The sequence below is a fragment of the Calliopsis andreniformis genome, chromosome 9 (assembly GCF_051401765.1).
Source record: "Calliopsis andreniformis isolate RMS-2024a chromosome 9, iyCalAndr_principal, whole genome shotgun sequence".
NCBI lineage: Eukaryota > Metazoa > Arthropoda > Insecta > Hymenoptera > Andrenidae > Calliopsis > Calliopsis andreniformis.
In genome coordinates, this window is record NC_135070.1 from 8,463,532 (window position 1) to 8,485,289 (window position 21,758).

General features: G+C 33.3%; 4 protein-coding genes across 16 annotated transcripts; 2 read left to right on the forward strand and 2 right to left on the reverse strand.

The window, feature by feature from the left end:
* The first annotated feature begins 2 nt into the window (after positions 1 to 2).
* On the forward strand, positions 3 to 8,081 carry Su(sable) (suppressor of sable). 2 transcript variants are annotated; one of them, XM_076384666.1, is made up of 8 exons: positions 3 to 1,053; positions 3,389 to 3,761; positions 3,860 to 4,088; positions 4,168 to 4,520; positions 4,611 to 4,833; positions 4,929 to 5,254; positions 5,335 to 5,563; positions 5,642 to 8,081. In XM_076384666.1, the coding sequence occupies exons 1-8, from the start codon at positions 1,010 to 1,012 to the stop codon at positions 7,576 to 7,578; spliced, it is 3,714 nt and encodes a 1,237-aa protein (XP_076240781.1). In that variant the 5' UTR covers positions 3 to 1,009; the 3' UTR covers positions 7,579 to 8,081. The 2 variants fall into 2 exon arrangements, with proteins under 2 accessions (XP_076240781.1, XP_076240780.1); XM_076384665.1 differs by lacking the exon at positions 3 to 1,053 and adding an exon at positions 1,897 to 2,160.
* Positions 8,082 to 8,857: 776 nt separating this feature from the next.
* Positions 8,858 to 10,512, reverse strand: LOC143183199 (U6 snRNA-associated Sm-like protein LSm8). The gene is made up of 4 exons (XM_076384692.1): positions 10,041 to 10,512; positions 9,895 to 9,935; positions 9,609 to 9,736; positions 8,858 to 9,151 (listed from the first exon to the last, which is right to left on the reverse strand). The coding sequence occupies exons 1-4, from the start codon at positions 10,069 to 10,071 to the stop codon at positions 9,061 to 9,063; spliced, it is 291 nt and encodes a 96-aa protein (XP_076240807.1). The 5' UTR covers positions 10,072 to 10,512; the 3' UTR covers positions 8,858 to 9,060.
* A 332-nt stretch (positions 10,513 to 10,844) lies between these two features.
* On the forward strand, positions 10,845 to 15,508 carry Taf8 (TBP-associated factor 8). Of its 3 annotated transcripts, none has more exons than XM_076384690.1 (6): positions 10,845 to 11,047; positions 11,222 to 11,508; positions 11,657 to 11,807; positions 11,892 to 12,035; positions 12,113 to 12,295; positions 14,551 to 14,614. In XM_076384690.1, the coding sequence occupies exons 1-5, from the start codon at positions 10,900 to 10,902 to the stop codon at positions 12,280 to 12,282; spliced, it is 900 nt and encodes a 299-aa protein (XP_076240805.1). In that variant the 5' UTR covers positions 10,845 to 10,899; the 3' UTR covers positions 12,283 to 12,295; positions 14,551 to 14,614. The 3 variants fall into 3 exon arrangements, with proteins under 3 accessions (XP_076240805.1, XP_076240804.1, XP_076240803.1); XM_076384689.1 differs by lacking the exon at positions 14,551 to 14,614 and adding an exon at positions 15,368 to 15,508 and having other exon boundaries at positions 10,846 to 11,047; XM_076384688.1 differs by lacking the exon at positions 14,551 to 14,614 and having other exon boundaries at positions 10,849 to 11,047; positions 12,113 to 12,669.
* Positions 12,371 to 21,672, reverse strand: Vinc (vinculin). 10 transcript variants are annotated; one of them, XM_076384667.1, is made up of 22 exons: positions 21,390 to 21,672; positions 20,249 to 20,356; positions 20,024 to 20,169; positions 19,630 to 19,906; positions 19,340 to 19,540; positions 19,030 to 19,270; positions 18,678 to 18,910; positions 18,537 to 18,557; positions 18,041 to 18,407; positions 17,418 to 17,846; positions 17,260 to 17,351; positions 17,085 to 17,178; positions 16,838 to 16,879; positions 16,428 to 16,544; positions 16,258 to 16,329; positions 15,654 to 15,683; positions 15,360 to 15,484; positions 15,050 to 15,289; positions 14,875 to 14,965; positions 14,674 to 14,709; positions 14,296 to 14,313; positions 12,371 to 13,677 (listed from the first exon to the last, which is right to left on the reverse strand). In XM_076384667.1, the coding sequence occupies exons 1-22, from the start codon at positions 21,444 to 21,446 to the stop codon at positions 13,508 to 13,510; spliced, it is 3,207 nt and encodes a 1,068-aa protein (XP_076240782.1). In that variant the 5' UTR covers positions 21,447 to 21,672; the 3' UTR covers positions 12,371 to 13,507. The 10 variants fall into 10 exon arrangements, with proteins under 10 accessions (XP_076240782.1, XP_076240785.1, XP_076240783.1 ...); XM_076384670.1 differs by lacking the exon at positions 15,654 to 15,683; XM_076384668.1 differs by lacking the exon at positions 14,296 to 14,313.
* Between the last annotated feature and the right edge of the window lie 86 nt (positions 21,673 to 21,758).

Here is a 21,758-nt window from a genome sequence, read left to right on the forward strand (position 1 = left end):
CGGGGGTCAGATCAAGCCTCGCAGTTGTTTCTCCACTGCGAGCAAGGCTAGATCAATTCGTCATTCCCTTTCTCTCTCTCTCTCTTATTTTTCTCTCTCTTTCTTTCCCCCAAAAAATTTCAAGAGACAAAGAAAAAGAGAGCGCCGTTATCGACTCACGACACACACGGGAATCGTCAAAGTGGAAGCTTCTACGCTTTACGATATATTTCATCCGAGACTTTCGGGTCGTATTATCGGGCCGACACGGTTCACATAATATTTTTTTTTCCTCAATTTTTTTGTCACCTCGTTTCGTTCAGAAGTTCCAGAACACGCGTTTTCCTCGCCCTTTTTCTATCGAGGTACACGTCCATAAGGGAAAGATACGTTCGAGGACGCCTACGAACTTATCGTCAGCCATATGCCACGTCAAGTCAGAATGACGTTGCAGCGGCGAGATCGCGCCGTTTAACGAAATTTAATAGCGAGGAGAAGAGAGATCCACAGTGAAACATACTTCGCCGCCAAAAAGTGCAATAATAGAGTATTCCCGGATAAAACGGAGGACGAGGAGGGAATAATATTTAGCGGGGAAAAAGATAGCCCCCGTTTGTGGTCGGGCGCAAGAAGAATATTCGAGAGAGGAAAGGGACAGGGGTGTAAACCAAGGAAAAATATTACGAGGCGCAGAGAATCGTTTGTTTAACGAGAAAACTTTTGGTATATACACGAATTCGGGTCCGTTGTTCCGCGCGCAAGCGCGCCTCCCATTCAGAGAACAAGAGAGAAAGAGAAACGGAGAGACACACGCACGATAACCATATTCCGTAGGGTAATTTGGTGTCCTGTAAACGAGAGTACATTTATTCTTTCGCTATTCGAAAATCTCAAATGCTAGAACTCAGGCACGCGATTATTTCGCAAGCAAAGAGCCATCGAGTGTGGTCGCGTCAATCGATCGAATGATCATCGTCGGGCCACAGTGCTATATCGTAAGGTACAAAACACGATCGATCGGGACAAAACAATGGCATTAGAGAGTGTTTCCGCGGCTGAGACTCTAATCCAAAGGTTTGCCTCCAACATTTTTTATTCACCAAAAACAAGAACGGTCGACATTTTTTCGACGATTGTTACCACTCACGTTACACATTGGGAAACCCCCCTCTCCCCGGAGGCTCCGTGCTGCTGTCCCCCGCTTTCTTTCGGTTCGGTATAACACCATTGGCACTGTGGGGAAAAACGAGCCCATTATGTTGTCGAGTAACTCATTCTGTTCGTTTTTTTTTTTTCGTCGCCTCATGTTTGTCGCCAAGGTTCTTCATTGCTCGGATATATCTAGCCAACCAAAAGTATTCTATAATTACTTCTATTTACTGACATGTTTCGACGTTCGAGAATACTGCCTTGACATCGTTCATAAGGTCAAGGTCATTTCGCACACTCGGACGTTTATTAATGTTGAGGAACGATAACGAGTGGAGGCTTCTTATTCGATCTGAATCATGAAGCTGTTGCGAAATATTTGAGACTTAAAACTTATAACTCGAAATGAGTATTGGTTGATTTTGTTACATATGATTGCGTAAATGTTTATAATACATCTTATGGAGAATATTATGTATTTCGAGATCTGTTTTGTGATGAGCATTGAAGAACCATTTGTATGAAATTTCTTTAGAGTATATGCACGGGTTCTTCGGCGGAGTAAAACATATCCATTGGTTTCGTGTATGACACATTTACACACATATACAACATATACGTCACACAGAGGCACGCCGCCTTACAGTTTACAGTACATGTACACACGTACACATTGTACGCACATATACACATATACTACACACAGGTGCATGTAGGGCGTATGTATGTACATCCGTGCATACATATGGCCTGCGTATACACGTTTTGCATGTACATATGTATACACGGTGAACAAAGAGGGACAAAAGACGAGGTCCTCTACACGCGAAGAAATTCTGACGGTGCGACGTCGACTTCTAAAAAAATGTTTTATATGCACTGTTGGCAATGCTGTAACGATGACAATGCAATTACATGCCTCAGATAATGTGATGTTCCATATCGATTCAATGTTTTATGCTATTGCATCGATGATGAAATTATGATAGAGATGATGATAATGATGCTTAATGAAATGAACGTGATCTGCGGGTAAGGTGATTCAAATTTATTTTATTCTACGAAACGTTGCAGATGCGGTATTTTATTATATTGTGCTATATTTAACAACTTCTAGCGCCTCTAATTTGCTAGTTACTGTCCTATTTTCACATTTTATACATATATATATATTTTTTTAACGTGGGAATGGTTATATGCTTTATTTTATATGGGTTTTATCTTCTCCTGTATTTATCATTTTTGCGCTTCTTATATTATATGCAATGTACGGAAGATGAGTGTACATAACTGGTGGAGATCGCCTTTACAATAGAAATTGTATTGTGGGAAAGCGATAATTTTTTCGAGTTATGGGTAGTGTTAGCTATATCTCCAAGTTGCCATCGATCGATGCCTGCTGTGCCTACGTGTCCGTTAGTCGTCTCAAAGAGACAAGCTAATGTTTTCAGCTCGGCTAGTAGTGGAAGCTCCTTTTGGGTACCCTCTGCTCAACCGAAGTTATCGATGTTCCCTTTATCCAACATGCAACCTACATCATATATTTAATGACTGTCACTGATAATGCCCTTGACAACTATTATGAGCACAGTCCGATTTGTCCACAAGAACCTTTTTATTTTAGCTTATCGAAGGGATGCATTTTGCGCTTTATTTATAACTATTTATAAATAATCATGACGATGATGTTAATGATGATAATGATAAGGTGATAGAGATAAACAGACATTTCTAATTTTACAGAACAATTTTTACGATTTATTTCATTATTTCTTTTCGTAAAAAAATGTCAGGAGGATGTTAAAAATAGTTAGCAATATTGGGATGATGAATATTCAAAGTTAGTTTCTAATAAAATACATTAAAAATAGTTACCCAACTCAACTAGTTTATAATTTCATGTTACCACATGAAAGTATTTGAAAATGTAATTTTTACTTATTATAAAATTTCTTGTACAGAGGTGATATAAAACTTAATCTTGATTGTTTAACAATCTTGATATTTAAATAAGTAATTAAGTCATAATTCTACAAATTATGAAATTGTGCAAAATGATTAGAAATATTGAATGTAGGTTTTGGCTAAGCATTTGTCATTGTTACAGCTATTAGCTGTTACAGTCTAACATATCTTAAATAATGATTTAAGATGCTACAAATAAATATTACTTACACATATAAAAACGAACACACATGAAATAAATATAACATATTCTGAAGATTTCTGTCTAATGTTATATTTTTTTATGTGCATGTAGTAACAACGATAATGATTTGGAAGATGGAGAAATTCCATCCGATGAAGACGATGAGCCTGTACCACCACCTGTAGCTGATGATACTGCTAAAAATGCGTCAAAATCGGACACACAAAAAACTAAAACGTTTGATTCAAAGCTTAGTAAAAATAAAAAACCAAGTGTTCAAGGAAGTAGTAAACATGACAGATTTTTAAAGTACAAAAGTCCAACAGAAGATTGGGCTGGGGATGTTGAAAAGGCTATTAGGGCAGCTTTAGAAGAAGATGGTGCTAGAAATCAAGATTCTAAATCTAAGAGCAAAAGTAATAGGAATAGGAGTAGGAAAAGGTTGCGTGATGAAAGAGAAGAAGAGCGTAATAAAGAACAAAAGGTTGTAAAATTAATCAGATTTATAGTTAACTCTTTTTATATTCAGTACAATAACAGGATAGAAAAGTAAATAATTTTTTGTGAATATATAACTTACAGAGGCGAAAGGTGAGTGATGATGAAAATGTTAACGAAGATGAGGATGAAATGTTATTCGTTAGAGGTGCTTCACCTGTTAGAAAAGATGCCCAGGAAAACAGTTCTCCAAGGCATACTAATGAACATGAAAATTTTGATAGTAACTCAGATTATGATGAAAGGCCTAGTGTAAATCGTCATAGGGAGAATGATACCAAACGTTCTAATAACAGGGGAGGTGGAGGAGGAGGTATAATACAGATTTACCTTAATTTACTTCTCTATTAGTATTTCTCTTGACTAAATACAAAATATTTACATTGCAACAGGACGGAGAGGAGGCAAAAATGAACGCGGTGGTAAAAATAAGACTCGTGGGCAGATGCGAAATGATAGAAACGGACGAAGAAATCAAAATAATGATCATAATCAAGATCCAGACGCTATATGCGTTTATTACATGCAAGGAAAATGTCATAGAGGAGACGATTGTCCTTTTTCGCATAATGCTTTGCCACCTAGAAAAATGGAATTATGTAAATTTTATCTCATGGACTGCTGTGCAAAGAGGGACAAATGTCTCTATATGCATCATGATTTTCCATGTAAATTTTTCCATACAGGATTGAAATGTAATCAAGGAGAAAATTGTAAATTTTCTCATCAACCTTTAAATGAGCAGGTAGAAAATAAATTTAGTAATTTACAATTGACGAAATTATGTTTCTTATAAAGAAACACAAATATTGACTTCTCATATTTTGTCTTCTAGGTAAAAGGAATTTTATTAAAACATTTAGAAACAGCACCGAAGGAAATTCTTGGTGATTTTCCACGTTTAAGTAGAGAAGGAGCAATGTTAATGATAAATAATACAGCAAGATCCTTAGCACAAGGCCAGGAAGTAACAAATCAAAAGATTCCAAGTCTTTTTGATTTGAATGTAACTGCACCACCTAATACTACAGAAAAAACTAATGAAAAAGAAGAAAAAGGTATTTAGTAATGTTTTTATTTCGATTTTTCATACAAATATTTATTTGAAATGAAACGTTTTTATTATTGACAAATACGAAAATTTGTTGTACAGAGGAACAAACGCCTCAGCAGAAAAGTGTTAGAGAAAGAAAGCCATCTGGTAAAAAGACTCGATGGGGTTCAGATGAAGATAGAGTTCCATATGAGCAGATCATGCTGTTGCAATCGGCCAATGAATTTGGTTTGCAACTTCCGAATGCTGCTCTAGGTTTGGCAACCCAACAACAGCTGCATCAGAAATCAATGATACCACAACCAATGCCAAATATGGAATTTTATACTGAAGCTAGCTCCGAGTCGAATAAAATTGCGTTAAATAAAGCGCGGGATAGAGAAGATTTTACGAAAGACGTAGAAGAAGATGAAATTTTAGAGCAGGTATGAATATTACTACTTTATTTCATTTAACGAATCTGAAAAATTATTACAATTTCATATTTCTTATAATATATCTTTAGGCAAAGAAAAAAGATACTTCGATGCTTGAAAATTCGAAGGATGTAGATTTAAGACAATTATTAAAAACTTCGAAGAAGCCTCCTCCGGTTGTTAGTATAGCTGATGAAGTAGCAAGTCTCACCAAATTTGACGTAGAGAGTGACCAAGACGAGGAAACGGATCTCGTTATAGAGGTTCCAACCGAAGAAGAAGATAAACAAAAGGATAAAAATATAGATCAACAAGAAGGTAGAATTGCTTTCATCCCGTTTAAATTTTAAAACAATTTTCAGTAGACGTGATAAAAAATCTTATCACTTGTTACAGAAATGTGTACTATAAATGAACAAAGTAATAGTCACGATGCATCTTCACCGCAAACAGAGGAGCAAGAAATTCCTGCTCATTTACCTAAAAAAGCTCAGGAACTGTTTATGCGTATCCAACAACAACAACGACCGGCTCAAGATAGCTTTAAGAATATGGATAACGAATGTTCTACACAAAACGCAGATCAAATTTTAGAAAACTGGTATTCAGACGATGAAGACGACGACGACGATGACGAAGGCGGCAATCTTACGATAGTACTTTCCAATAAAGATTCTTCAAAGGAGGAAAACGAGTCCCCAGAAAAGTCTCAGAATATTGTAAAAGAAGAACCGCAGGCCACAACCGTGACTCCGAGTATACCTCAACCAGCAGCGATCGTCGACAAATTAGGTGACTTGAGTAAAATTGATATCAGCGCTGAAGTATCAAAATTATTATCCTCTCTTAAAGCGCATAGTTCAACATCTGGTAAATCTAACCAACAAAATGTTAACGGCCCAGATTATCCAAAAGTGAAATCTTCGCCAGACAGAGTATCGGATGAATCTGTTAACCAAACGAAAACAGGAGTTGCTTCCACGTTTAGTGCTTCGAGTCAATTGTCGAAAGTTGAAAATGAGACATCGAGTCCACGTTCCTCGCCTGGGACGAGTTCTGTGCCTGTGTCCAGAGATCCTCGCATGTCTAGAGATCCTAGACAACGTAGAGATGAACAGAAGTCGAGTAATAGCCCCAGTAGGACTGAGTGCAAAAAGGAATCTAAGCATCTTAGATTGGAAACAAGCATCTACAGTTCTGGTATCACCGCAGTGGATACCAACATGGACACGGATCTTCGAACCACAACAGATCAAGATCTTAGGAGGAAGGATATGGACTTCAGGCAAAGATTTCAGACTGGTTTCGGAGATACAGATCTTCGAGTCGTAGGCGCAGGGTTTACAGACGCATCTACGAAGTCCGACGTTGATCTACGACAAATGTTAAGCTTACCATTTAAACCAGCTCCGTCGCACGTACCTTGCACGGAGATAGACGCGAGTATTTCGTCGCATCCTCCAATGACGTACAAAGTATACGTCGTTGACATCCCAAGGCCCGATTACACGGGTCTAAAGCTCACCAAAAACGATGCACAGGTGAAGTACGATCCACGCTTGAGAAAGATCTTCAGGATCGGCAAAGTCGAGTTAGCCGATTCTCCTATGTCTCCGCCTCCAGTGAAACCAGATACTCCGAAATCGCCACCGCAAGTGCGGTCTGATCCGCGTCGAAAAGCTCTCGAGGCTTCCAATTTATCTTCTCAGAACGTGAATGCTTCCATGATGAAAACTGTACAGCAACCACCAATGGAAATGTCGAATATGGGAATGGGTACTGGGATGCCTGTTCCTCAAGGCATGCCTGGGCCACAGGGTATGCAAGGAGGACAAGGCATGATGCCTATGGGTCCGAATCCAATGCTTGGAAACATGGGCCCGATGGGACCCATGATGAACGCGCCTATGGGTCCTCAGAATATGCCACCGATGGGTATGACAGGGATGTCTAATATGCCACCAGGAATGGCTCTTAATGGGCCAGTTGTGCCTCAAAATCAGATGAATTTTGACCCACGCTTCAATGTCCAACGTAATAATGGAGCTGGTCTTCTGGGCCCAGCGCCAGGTGTACCAGGCTTCGGGCCAGATGTTAATTCTTCATACGATGCTCCCCCCGCCTATTCTGGTAACAACTTCAACAACTTTGGTCCTGGTCCTGGTCCAGGCCCAGTGCCTCAGGATTCTGGTATGATGGGATTCAATCCGAACGGGCCAAATCCTAATTTTGGAATGGATGGGCCCGAATGGAACGGAAATAACCAAAATAGACGCGGTGGTCGTATCAGACGACGGAATCGTAACAGGACCAATATCGTGACTAGCAATTAAGGCAATAAGCAATTTTCGAGTAGGTACGTTAAGTGAAGTACCTGGTGATAATTCTCATTCTAATTTAAATTTTTGTACAGCCGTGCATTGTTGATATATAATGCATTCATTTAATGCGGTCCAGATTGATTGTTTTGATCGTGTCAATTGTACATGGTGTCAAATGCTCGCTAGTGATTAAAAATAACAGAATAGAGAATTTAAGGGATCGAAAATATTGTGAAATTGTAAATGAATGTATACTTTCAAGCATTTGTTAAGAAGTACACATGCCACGAAGATGGTGTGAATAATGCTCATAATCACGTGACGTTCTATATTTTATTTAAAAATATAAATCGTATTCTACATAAAAAAAATATATACAGAATACGCATCTATTAAATTGAAGATATAATAGGAAATGAAATTTTCATCAAGGAGGAAACGTTTGTATATATTGAGAACATTATCATTCATTCAAAAAGACACTTATAATTCATAAGATGCAATGCATGAAAAATCATTTAATTATATTGATTGATTTATATTTTTTTTATGTCTTCCATAAATAGTACATAATTATCGTATATGATTCAGTTGTACATGATAGACTTTGTTTCTAGAACGTACATATATTTTAATGAATTATGGTTATATAATCCGTGATGACAGGAATTGTTCAAGCATTGAACGGCCTAAGGCCCTTTATCAGAAATTAAAATATTGATTGAAATGACAGTACGTTAATCAGTACGAAAATGCAATTTTTTTGTAAAAATTAATGTATTTATAAGAATTTTGCAGGCAGTTGTACATGGACATACTTTTTTACTTGCGTAAGAATCGGAGATATATATAGATGGATACATAAAAACTTTTCATTTCAAATTTTGTAGCAATTGCAATTAAGAAACGTTCCCTGTAATGATCTAGATTTTACACATGTAGTGAAACATATACCCAGTAATTATATTTATCAGTTTCGTGATACAACTGTATGTTTCATATTAATGTTAAACATATTTATCTGCTAACACGCAGATTACGAATACTTCCTCTTTGAGAAATAATGTTAGAGACAGAGTGTATTTAAATTTAAAGCAATTCTTTAGTCATTATCCAGTGTTATTCTAACAATTATATATTTTCCTTTATTCTTATTATTATTCCTACAATACTACAAAGAAAAATTACATTTGTAAAAAATAAAGTTTACTAGCATATAGTAAAACTTTTTGTACAGTTCAATTATTGATTCTACTACGATTTTTGTATTATTCGTTTTAACATTGTAAATAATGTTGTATTTTCTCGGTGCACTTTTTAAAATACAAGTACTCTATATATGGATATACAAAAATTACATGTTTTATACAGTATATCAACCTACACATAAGAAGTTGTACTTTTATTGAACTATAATTCATTCATACAGATTCTTTGTTAGACCATTACCATTACTGTTTTTTAAGCAATAATTATAATTAAAATCATCTTCCATTAATGTACAATAGAACTTAGGGGATCTGCTCTTATAGCTGATAAATCCAAACGTGCATCCATTTCGTCGTCCAATTCTCCTACAATTGCTCTAAAAAAGAAAACAGAAGGAAGATACTAACAATGTTCAAACATAACACAACACAAAGTATAACTGAATATATATATATATATGAATTGTTAGCATTATAATTGTATATTTTTCTAGATAATATTATTTGCATAACTTCTTAAACTGCCAAAATGGGGAAAAATTAATACCAGTTATTTATATATTTTAATATATTCATATTACATTATGTTGTATATAATTTGAATGCCACTAAAATCTTAATACAGCAATTTTTAAAATAAAAAATTACATGTATCAAGGTGTAATGAACATACAGAAAAATTGTACATAAATGAAGAACAAACAGTAAACGAAAGAAGAATTTGATACAATTCTACAATTGAAAATAGCAATAATAAAAAAAACATTGAAATACATTTTGTAATTTATGTAATCAATAAGCGATAAATTAAATTAAAATAACTTAACTACTTACACATTATCACCTCTGATTATATGTAGACCCAATACAACTTGTTCTACACCTTGCGTTGTACTGTATACCCGCTCATGTGATTCATCTAATATAATATTGATAGTTTGATCAAAACCTTTCAATGTACCCTAAAAGTACAAAAATGATAACATGATAATTCAGTATCCATGGATTTCAATAAAGTTAGTACAAACTTTTAACTACTGTTAAAGTATTTGAGAAACATTCAGAGGTAACAGAGTAATATATATTTATAAATTATAATGACAGTCCAAAATATACTTACAATAAAATTCCTACCATCAGAAGTAATAATGGAAACTGTGTCTATGCATTGTTAAGGATGTACAAAAGATCATTCTAGCTATCAACCTAAATCTAGTTTAGAACGATTTTATAATAAAAATTAAAAATATAATAAAGAAAGGATACGGTTTACGTAACTTTCTAAGCCTGACGCCATAATTTTAATTAATAATTACACATTAAGCCAATTTGTAAACAAATAAACGTGTATATACCAGTATATACTTAATGTTTTGTGTAATGATAGTGTATCAATTAACGTACTATTCTGCCACACGTGTACATTACTTAACACTTTTTTTCATACAGAATCACAGCAAAAATTCACAAAATAAACGAAACAAACTTAAATTATTTCGAATTCGTTGTCGGATGTTTACTTGATCGGTGTACCGAAACAAGGATCAACGAATTCTATTCAACCACTAGTTAAAGCAAACATATAAATGTTGAACAGAATGAATAGCAGTGTATAGTTGCGCAATGATAAACACAAATACGGTTTTACTAATTTTACGAAATTATTCATATTTAAGTGGAATCAATCGAGCTATTATTGGAATGGAATTATAACAAAATGAAAGCTGTTTCACAAAGTACGAAATTTTAAATTTAGCACAAATACAAAACAACGTATTAAAACATCAGTCGATAAATTTTTGATAGATTTAAGAATATCTGTTTACATAAGAAACTCAGAACGGTATATTTAAGAGGTATCTTAGAATTATTCAATAACTTGAATTGATAACTCTAAAGTAACGTTATTTGTGAAGAAATGATAAAAAAGTATGTCCAGTTATATTAAAATCCAGTACAAATCTAGAAAATAGATTCAACTTTGAGAAAAATAAGTTGTTAATGTAATTATCATTAACTTATTGACACCCTGTATATGACTGTTTATCTTTGTTTCTAAAATTTTACGTAGGAGGGCGCAACGTTCGGTGTAGTTCTATCATATTACGTTAGTGATGTTAGCTTAATGTTTATGTTAGACAACATGGATATTCAAACAACAAATACGCGTAGGAAAATATTAAATCATGTAGTTTGTAGTATTTTAGTGGAGTGTGGTTATGACACCTGCGAGAAACAAGCTGTAGAAACTCTTACAGAGATGCTACAATCTTGTAAGAACTTAAATCGAAATCGATACTCCTAAGCTCCTTATTGAATTATTTATGTAAATAGTATAGAATTTCCTATAAGTGTATTATTTTTTCTGTTCTTTCCTCTATTTCATGACAAAATGTTTTCTCCATTTATTTTATTAATTTATAAAAATGTATGTGAATTGTTGACAGTCATTGTAGAGGTTGGAGAATCTGCAAGGAATTATTGCGAACTGTCTGGTAGAACGGAACCACTGATTGCAGATGTTGTAGTAGCATTGATAAATATGGGTGTGAAATTGGATAATTTAGAATCTTATGGGAAAAGATTGAATAGAACAGTTTTACCACCGCTTCAGCAACAAACTCAATCAAAGCAATTGAATATTTTACAGGCTGGAGTGAAACAAAGTCATCCGGCTCATATACCGAGTTATTTACCACCCTTTCCTGATCCACATGCATATATTAGGACACCGGTAAAGTATAGTTACTGATATTCAAGTATAAATCAATGATCATAATTATTTATACATGCATTGGTATTTTTAGTTTCTCTACAGAATTTATTCAATATAAAAGTTGTAGAGTACTTTTTTTTACTTATGTGAACTTATTTATGAACAGACACACAAACAGCCAGTGACAGAATATGAAGCAATAAGAGAAAAAGCAGCAACGCAAAAGCGTGATATTGAAAGAGCTTTAACAAGATTTATTGCAAAAACTGGGGAAACACATAGTTTGTTCTTGACAGAGGATAATAGTATGTTTCCATGTAAGTGAATTATTTTAAATTATGACATTTGTATGATTTGTGTATATTTAATTACATACAAGAGAATATATTTCATATTTTCAGTAATAGCATGTAAGCCTCAATTTCCTAGTTATCTGTCTGCACTTCTTCCACAAGACCAAGTATTTGAAGCAGATCAAGATTTTCATTTTGAACCAAGTCCGGTTAAAAAGAAAAAGGAACAAGAAATAGAAGAGTCGGAGGAAGGTTTGTTCTTCCTACAGTTTATTTAATTATACTTAAAGTTTGAAAATCAGTTTTCATGAAATGTATTGTATTTATAGGTATGAAAGGTCAAAATGAAGATAATGAACAAAATGGGGAAACCGCGACACAACAAGATGCAATAGACAATCCTTATTTAAGACCTGGAAAGATACCAAAGAATAAAATGCCTGGAGCTACAGCTCCCTCGGGATTACATACAATGAAAAGGGATCCTCTGGAATGTTGATGATCTTGACAAAGTTAGTATTTTTTCTAATTTTATTAATTCTTAAGCTCAACTCGTGTACATAATGTTATTACAATACAAAGTAATATTCCGCAAACTTTTATACCTGTATTATATAATAAAAATTAGTCTTTATTATAAATAGTTGATACACAAAACTATTTGAAGCTATTTTACCAAAATTAATAGTATGTATTATAAACATTCCAATTTTGTCATGATTTATTTTTTATACTTAGTATTGCCTACGATACTTAAAAGTACATTACAAAATCGATTCCACATATTTGGTTTAACATTGCTCACTCTTACATTATCCTGCAATATCTCCTATTTGTATTGCACGTATATAGCACCAGTTTGAAAAAAAAAAAGAAAAAAAAAGAATACAAAGACAACTATGTAAATTCTCTAAAGGAGACGATTATGTATAGATAAAACTTATAAAAATAGATTTTCTTATCATAATATTGCATGTTAAGACCCCTACATGTATATGTTGTGGTAAACAGCACCTATTAAAATTATATTCGCGCATTTTCCCTTTTGCAAAAATACATCGTACTGTTACAAGATCAATTGCATTTTAATAAATATATAGTCATAACAATTTTTCATTCTATTAATTGTGCCAATATTAAGATCATTACGTATGTATGTGAAGTACACTTACTGCAAAGTACGTATACAAATATATAGCAAATTGGTAATTTGTATAAGGCATAAGCTCTATCACCTCTACTTAACTTTCATCTTTTAATAAGACCAAGAGAGGGAGATAGGCTATTAAATATGTTGTCTAAAAATACTTTTTAGATTATTCTGTAATAATTGAGATGTTTTTCATCAATATATCTAAAATACTTTCCTAATGTCGATCACTAGCTCATTAAGTTATGAACTATAACTTTTACCTAATGAATATATTATTTGTCTGTATGTGCATAAATATAAATTATTATACGATTATGTTTATATTTAGGCTATTACTTATGATGCTCGTAATTCAGGCGTTTTTAATATATTTCATTTTAAATATATTTAATTCTCCTTGTGTTCCTCCAACTTTCCAAGTTGGCCATAAAAGAGTAAGGAAAATTAAATCATTAGAAAACTTTCTTCTTTCAAATATTCTATGTGGAATCAGTTATTCAAAAAGTTTAATCTAATATTAGGAAGTCTTACCCATCTGCCCTAATTCACTTTCATTATTGCAACATTTTGTTTAATACTGATACCAAGGCTGACGTCGGACCCAACGTAATTTCATTCCAGAAGCAGTGCGTATTTTTATGCTTGCGCATTCTGCTGCACGAACGGTTTCTTTCACGCTCTGCATAAGGTTCTGAGCATTTCCGACAAGCATGTCTGTTGCTTCTTGATCTTCTTCTGTACCTGTTTTCAAGTATAACATTTCAGTATCAGGTAAATTTAAAACTTAGAATAAAAATGAGTCAAATATAATTTGTACAGAATTCGTACGGTATTTGTTTCTATTACTAAATTGTGCGATATACACAATACTATTGGTAAATCAAATTGAAATGAAAATTTCAAAATACATATACACAAGTTAACGTGTTGTGGGAGTGAACATACTTTTTGCAAATGTGTATGGGAACTCGAGTCTACATAAATCTATCATTTACAGAGAAAACTACGTCATACGGCATGCAAAATATAAATACTAACAATTTTTATACATTTATAACAGTTTTGGATATAAAAGGGAAAATATAGTATGTATCAATCAGAAAATCATGCATAAGGGAAAAATCTCAACTACACTTATATTATGCTATATATCAATGAGATGAATGATATAAGGAACATTTTAATAATACGAAAGTGAACCACTTTGTTTGGCAGTAGACTAATTTGAACAAATACAAAATTATAGATGAAATGTATTTTATGAATATAATGTTGTTTCTTACGTATATTTGTATGTACACAACATTACTTTTCACATATTATTTATCCTAATCTATATTTATCTCATAGTAAACTTACTGCAGCCAATCAATTCGTCTACACCGTGATGAGCAGAGAGGCATATCAACCGCAAACCATTTAAAGTTTAAATCAGAAATTAGTTTGAAAATTCAAAGATTAAAAAACAATGCCAGATTATAAATTTGATAATCTCAACAAATAAGAAAACATTCAATTTACTTCTAAATATCACAATTATTTATCCATTCTTACTTATATTTTTATTTTCGATCTGGAGTATTATCCGCAAAATTTTTTCTCAATTCTTTATAGGGAAAACTAAAATATGCATGCATTGAATGCAAGTGCGGAAACATGGAATGTTCCAAAAATTAAACAAAGTAAATGCTATAAAGAATCATGTAAGACACCAAGCATAATTTATCAACTTTTTACCATAAAGCATCAACTCTTCCCAGGTGGGGAGCGTCTCTATGTATAAAAAATTCTATTAATAATTGTTCCCCTTTTAATAATTGCTTAAAAATTTTAAAATATACTCCCCGATATCCATTTCTTATAGAATAAAATATATATTATTCTATGAAATATATATCATAGTAAGAAGAAGAATATCTGAATTTCTATGTACTGTACCTTGAGCGCCCAGCATTGTAGCTTTCACTGTTGATAGTATTTTCAGTTGTGTACCTATAGTAGGTATACGTTCGCAGACTTGAAGAAGATTCTAAAAAACAGATAAAAAATGATGTAGGAAAAGCATGTAAAATAATGTAGCAAAACATGTAAAAGTAGTGAATTATGTACTTACTGTACGAATACGTTTGTCAGTACATTCTCTAGCAAGTTCTTTAGCTAGACGAGTTACTTCTTGAGAAGCTTCTGCAATGGCTTTAGCACAGGCAATCAGATCACGTTTATTGCCACCTTCTCCTCTAACTAAACCTGATAATCTACCCATCAATTTAGCCATTTTCTTTGCAGCTGCAATAATATCATTATCTTTGCTTGACCACTGTCGTACTTCTTGGTGCAAACCATGAGCAGCCATCTGAAATTTTATTAGAATGATTTTTAAAATTTTCCTAAAATACTTGAAACGTTGATTAATTTCAATATACCATTATAGGCTGATTAGGCTGTGGTGCATGCATAAACATTTCATCTTCGTCATCTGTTTCTGGTGGTGGAGGTCGCGGAGGTGGAATATCTCCACCAGGTAATGGTGGTCGTGGAGGAGCAACTTCTGTGTAAAATAATTAAAATTGATTATAATAATTTTGTCTCCAAATATAAAATGTCAAATTCATTGCCCAGATAACGAACTATTTTTCCAATTCAGACATTGCATTTTACAGTAGTAAATATTTAACATAACATACATATAAGGATAAATGCAGGAATTTTATAATTACCATCATCATTGTCATAATCATAGTAATAGCCTATCATTCCACGCAGCAATAAACATACAGAAACATCGTTAAATCGTTTAAATGACATATTAATGCAAAACATATTTTAGTATGCATGCAATCAAGAAATATGACACTCATGATGTGTAAGTAATGTATTACTAAAATGAAACACTTTGTTAAGAGCATTCACAGTACGCTGAAAACATCATTAATAATGAAATTGAACTTCGTATAATTAGTTCAATATCATATGAAATTGAACAAATATAAACTCCAATAAGAAATTAATGTAAAAATGGAATGAACTGCAGAGTAATGAATTTGATTAATGTACTGATTTATAGTTTCAAAAGAAAATTGTTAAATATTTTTGTAATTTTATAAAGTAATTCCGTGAATAATTAAAAACATAATTTTTCTAATTTAATATAAGATAATACCCATAAATAATATTTTATTCATTCAATAAAATATAAACCCAGGAGTAATAATCAAATTGATAACAGCTTTGATTTTAATTTATGCATGCTTTTTTCATATGAAATTTTGAACACTAAACAATTGTAATTTTCAGACCCGAAAAATACTAATTTGAAATTACCTCCATCGTGAACTGATTTTTCTAACTCGTTGTCAGAAGCCAGTTCTTGATATAGGAGATCAGGGTTATCTCCTGATAAAAAAAATAATTAATTTCATATCTTTATATTTAGAATATTGCTTCTGAGACTTATAGGTCCATTTTCATTTCTTTTGAATAATAGTAAATACCTTCACGTGCCCACTTTGGTAATGGACTGATAGAACGGTGGGTTTTATTTGTGTTCAGAGTAGGACTGATGAGACATAAATTGCTTGGCGATGGCTGATTTCTTAAGGGTTCACCAACTGGTATTCAAAGGAATATTTACAAACATTCAAACTTTTTTTAGAAATTAAAAATTATATAAAATAAAAGAATTTTTCGAAGTATTCTATTTCACCAACTGAGAGATAGAATATCTACATGTTCTACGTTTAAAGTGTGATATGACTTCTGTATTAATTATAATTTTTCTTGTTTAAAACGCTATTGTTATCTCTTCTTTCTACGTATTAAATAAATTGATAAAAATGAATTTTTATTGATACAATATGATAATTAATCATGCATAAACCATCATCATGCAAATATATAATACCTTTATTTGTGAAGTAATTATATTGACGAGTTGGCAATTGTTCTGGAATAAAGATTTTTATTTTATGAGAAAATTTAATTTCTCCTAAGAAAATTGATGTTAAATAATTCTTTAAATTATTAGATATACTACTTGGGTACTTGAAACACGATGGAAAACCATTTTCGAAGAGATTTACGCTCACAGTGCCATTTTTTACACAACATGAAAGAGTTTAAAATATACAGGAAAACATCTGCCTACTTACCATCATTAAGATGCAATTGCGATATCTCTGGCGGAGGTATTACATCAGGTTGCACCACGATAGCTTTACGGACTTGTCCAACGTTGGATAAAAGCTATAACAAGTGATAGTAAAAATGTAATGGATAAAACTACATAATATGGACACTTAAAACTTTAATCGTTAATATACTCACTGCTCGATTGCTTTCTCTCCAACGAGAAACTGCAGTACCGTCATTTATATTAATTGCTACTAATTTCGCATCCTGAACCATTGGAGCAACACCTATGCACAACATTTATATAAATTTTTTATCACGAGAATACTGTAGGATGATCATATATTACTCACTGTTTTGAAGAATATCGGTAGCATGGTTCACCCTTTGAATAAACGCAGGATCTTCACTGTTATCACTTTCTTGTTTCGCTACAAGTATTACTCGATTGGCCAATCTGGCAATGGCAGCGGTATTATCAACCATTTTTTGAGGATGGCATTTGGCAATAGCTTCTTCGCAGAGGAACGAATGCTTCTGCATCTGTTCCTCAGAAGTTCTAATAAAATCTCCACTGTCAGTTGCTTCATCGCACAATGCTCGTGCTCTCTGCATTATTTCTGCATATTGTTGTCGCAAGTTTTCAAAATGTTCATCTGCTGCTTTGCTATCCGGATACGTCATTCGAATTCGTCCAGCATTTATTAATTGTGGCGTTAAAGATTCGACTTGCGAAGCACTCGCAGCCAATGCTTCTGCTAGTTTCTTGTTCCCTCCGCTTCCTGAAATTTCATCATAGTAAATATTCATTTCAAAAAGATGAGAGGCAAATGTCTGAGTTCATGTTGAGTTTAAGCTATTTCTGAATTATTTTTGTGTGTCTCTCTTTTTGTGAATATTTATATAGACATTCGCAATAGTGCTAACATTTAGGTACAACCTAATATTATGGGAAAATTATTATTTTTATACGTACCACCAGCAGCTACCATTCTGGCAGTCTTCGCTGCCCTGTTAGAGAATGTTTGAAGAGCATGTGTTTTATCATTAAAGTTTTGATCGCGTCCTGGAGTGCCTTCTGGAGCCAGCACAGCATCCGTGAACTGTTTCAGCGGTGTTGTTATATCGATAAAATCTTCGACCACTCTGGAGACAACGGCTTGTTGTATTCTATTCTTTAACTCATACAACTTATGTGACAATTGTCGAGCAATGTCTTGTGCCCGAGGAGTATTCCCTTGACCGTGAGCGCACAGATCTCCAAGTTGATGAGAGAGATTGTCAACTTCGTCGCACAATTGCAAAATCTCTGCTTTATGTATGCCTGGTAAACCCTCGGCAACCTATTATTTAGAGTATAAACCAACTAATAAACATGGGACGGATTAGAATCGAATTGCATATAAACATCACGTTACCAACAACATAATTAAATATTGTTAGAGCAATTCGAAATGTTACACGTAACTTACGCTTGCTACGTGTTGTTGATTCTTTCCATTTGCGGCATTCAAATTATTAAAGTTGAATAATAAGCCTTTTGTATTTATTGCTATACCGTACCTACGTAATCGATACGAAAGGATTTTAAATGTTTAACACTACTACCTTACCTTTTTCCCTTCGTGTATGATCAAAGCTATAGCTCTCTGGCCGAGTCCCTTGTCATCGTGTTGAGGATTCAGAAGCCATTTGTTAGCTTGTTCCAAACGACCCGCGACCGTGTGGGCAGTTTGTGTGGTCCCAGATTTATCAGCAGCAACTATAGCGGAGGCGATAGAGCTGCGAAGTTCATTCATCTTTTCTTTTATACCGCGTGCTAACGCCTCTGCTTGTGGTGTAGTTCCTTTTAAAATGAAGGTATTAAATTAGTCATTAGTATGCGACAGTGATAGTTTAGTTTGCGCGTAAGTAATAAATAAAAATGTTAGTAAAATAAGGGAATCACAATTCTTGATATTCTACCTTTTTCGTTCTGTCGCAATTCACAGAGAGCATTGGTCATCGTAACAATCTGTGATGTTAATTTCGATAATGGCTCTGCTTGCGAGGGAGGAAGATACCTCTCGGCTAAGCGCTGCGCTTGTTCGACTATTTGACGAAGACTCTTTTCTCCTATTCCACCCCGTAAAGCAAATCCATCGTCTAACCAGTCGTAAGCTGCTCGTACTCTAGATTCTATGGCACTCTGTGCTTTTTTCAACACCTAAAACCGATGAAAGCATAAAATATGTTCCCTATAATTGTTTCTTTCTTCTTTTTCTAAAGTGCTTACAGTCAATTGATCAGCATCCCACTCTTCTTCGTCGTATGTCGTCAATTGTAATACTCTAATAATTTCATTTAATTCGTCTGACATTCGGCCAGATAGATAATTACGATTTTCAGCTGCTTCTTCTGCTCCTTTACCTCCTTGGGAGATAATATGAATAAAAATTTTCATAGAGCAGATAAGAATCGGCGCGAGTGTTTTTACCTACGGTATAACAATATTATTTAAATTTATCAAATATCTATTAATACTGTTTCTGGTACATGTATTATACAATATTTCTTCATTTTTACCTGCTCTAAGCAGCGTACAAGAATCTCTCTATGCACTTGATGAGTCAGCTCTTTTTCACGAGCGCTTACTTCCTTTGATACTTTGCTGAGACAAGGACTTAAATTCTTAAGAAAGTGTACTAGGTCTTCCATGGTCTCAATAACTTCTGCTACCGCCAAGTAATCTAATACTCTCTTACATTCTCTAATAATCTTGCGTACTTCACTTTCATCAAAGCAGAGCAATAATGAACTAGTACCTTGTAGAATACCACGTGAACCTTCTATAAGCTTTTTCCTAAATAGATACAGAAAATTATTAAAGTAGATTAAACCGTTAATTATTCTACTCTATTATAAAAACTGAATTGCATTTTCAAATTATTATTCTCTAAAATTTGATTATTTAAAATACCTAGCTGGTCCAGAATATGGATCCTGTTTCAACATAGCTGATGCTTCCTCCAAGAGGCGAGAAGCTCCTTCCACACGTTGTAATGCAGCAGGCATGTCTTGTTTCAGCAAAGCATCATCAGAAGAATTTATTGTTTCCTTACCAACCTGTGTATTAATAAGAAATTTAAGTAAAGAAGAAATCATTTCTAAGTACAGAATTTTCTTTTTTTATATTTTAGCTTACCTTTACAAGGTTTGCTACCGCCATACTAACTGCCTGTACAGGCCTGCCCAAATCAGGCATTGCATTTCCATCTTCAGCTTCTTCATGAAGAATAACAAGTCTTGAAACCTAATGTCATATGTATACAAGCATTAGTTTCAGTTGAAAAATATTTAAACATTATAATTTTATTGTTTGTTTGCAACATATAACATGTTGATAACCAAATCAATATTAATATTTAACAAATAATAAAATAATGAGAAAAATACAAAATTTATTTGATATAAAAAGTTATTATAGAAGGTCTAATTTTTTGATTTTTAAATAACTCAGTTTGAACAACATCAAATTTAAGAATAGAAAAATTATTTAGAATATACATATTTAATTTAAATATTTACTTGAAATGTCAACACTTTTGATTACTTAAATTTTAATCAATTAAAAGTGTTTTACTCATAATTAAATACATCTACTGAATTTCAGATTTTAAATATATTTAATAATTCTAGCTTTGGATTGATATTGAAATAAAGCCATTAACATATTTAAAAGGCCATCTGATTGATAAAACATTGATATTTCTCTAAGTGTAATGTGTGGGATGATGTGATGACAGACAGTTCCAGCATGTCCTTTTTTGGAAATACTCTGATCTCTGGTAATTAATATAGTTCATTTCATATTTTAACATAGGAAGGGATTAAGTTTCATAGCTGTAAGCATTTGGACCTAAAGATGAATTTAGTATCCCTGCCCTATATTTGTAGAATGATGTCATAGTTCTATATAAAGATGTACAAGTCACTTGGTAAATTTGACTCATGATCAATGCAACCATTCATAACAATTAATAAAGATATAAAATTGAGCATCATAAATAAATTTATTCTGTGAAAAAAAAAATTGTGTACTTGATATTTCTCATTCAAAAGATTAATTATCTGACAGATTGCTAATGTATACAATCTGACTATTTATAAACGTCCATCGAAAGATGCGATGCATTGCATACATCGTATCGTGAGTAAACAATTCTTTCGAAAATGACGTGTTAATTGTCAATTCCACCCTTTAAACGAACAAAACAAGTCGGTATTTTTCGAAGCATCTGTGAGTGTTATCTCTCTCAAATGTAATAAATAAAAAACTGCATTACCTGCTGCGCTACAGGTTCAAGAATACTTTCTATAGTTTTCGTATGAAATACCGGCATCTTAGTAGCTTTTGTCGTAAACAAGTAGAAATTTTTTTATTAGATTATATTCACGGAAAAAATACTTTCGTTAAGAACGTAACGAAGAAAAATCGCGTACGAATTCATCAACAATATATAGAAGAATATCAAAGAAACGTCACTGAGGAAACAACGCAAGATACGGAACGACACAGCCCGTACGACAGCGAAAAATAATTTAGACCTCGATGGATCACGATCAGGAATTAAGATTAAGATTGCCCCACTCAAGAAAATCGTATCGCCATTTGCTGGAACCTAGGGAAACAATACGTAGTAAATAATGTCTAG

Excerpts from the sequence above, each read along its gene's own strand:
- LOC143183199 (XM_076384692.1), bottom strand. The coding sequence starts at position 10,071 with ATGGCGTCAGGCTTAGAAAGTTACGTAAACC. Across the intron at positions 9,936-10,040 it reads CTTAGAAAGTTACGTAAACC|ACACAGTTTCCATTATTACT; the intron begins GTATCCTTTCTT and ends AACAATGCATAG. Across the intron at positions 9,737-9,894 it reads CTGATGGTAGGAATTTTATT|GGTACATTGAAAGGTTTTGA; the intron begins GTAAGTATATTT and ends TTGTACTTTTAG.
- Taf8 (XM_076384690.1), top strand. The coding sequence starts at position 10,900 with ATGTTTATGTTAGACAACATGGATATTCAAACAACAAATACGCGTAGG. Across the intron at positions 11,808-11,891 it reads GGATAATAGTATGTTTCCAT|TAATAGCATGTAAGCCTCAA; the intron begins GTAAGTGAATTA and ends TCATATTTTCAG. Across the intron at positions 12,036-12,112 it reads AATAGAAGAGTCGGAGGAAG|GTATGAAAGGTCAAAATGAA; the intron begins GTTTGTTCTTCC and ends TTGTATTTATAG.
- Vinc (XM_076384667.1), bottom strand. The coding sequence starts at position 21,446 with ATGCCGGTATTTCATACGAAAACTATAGAAAGTATTCTTGAACCTGTA. Across the intron at positions 18,408-18,536 it reads ATCAACAACACGTAGCAAGC|GTTGCCGAGGGTTTACCAGG; the intron begins GTAAGTTACGTG and ends TCTAAATAATAG. Across the intron at positions 17,179-17,259 it reads GGAGAGAAAGCAATCGAGCA|CTTTTATCCAACGTTGGACA; the intron begins GTGAGTATATTA and ends CACTTGTTATAG.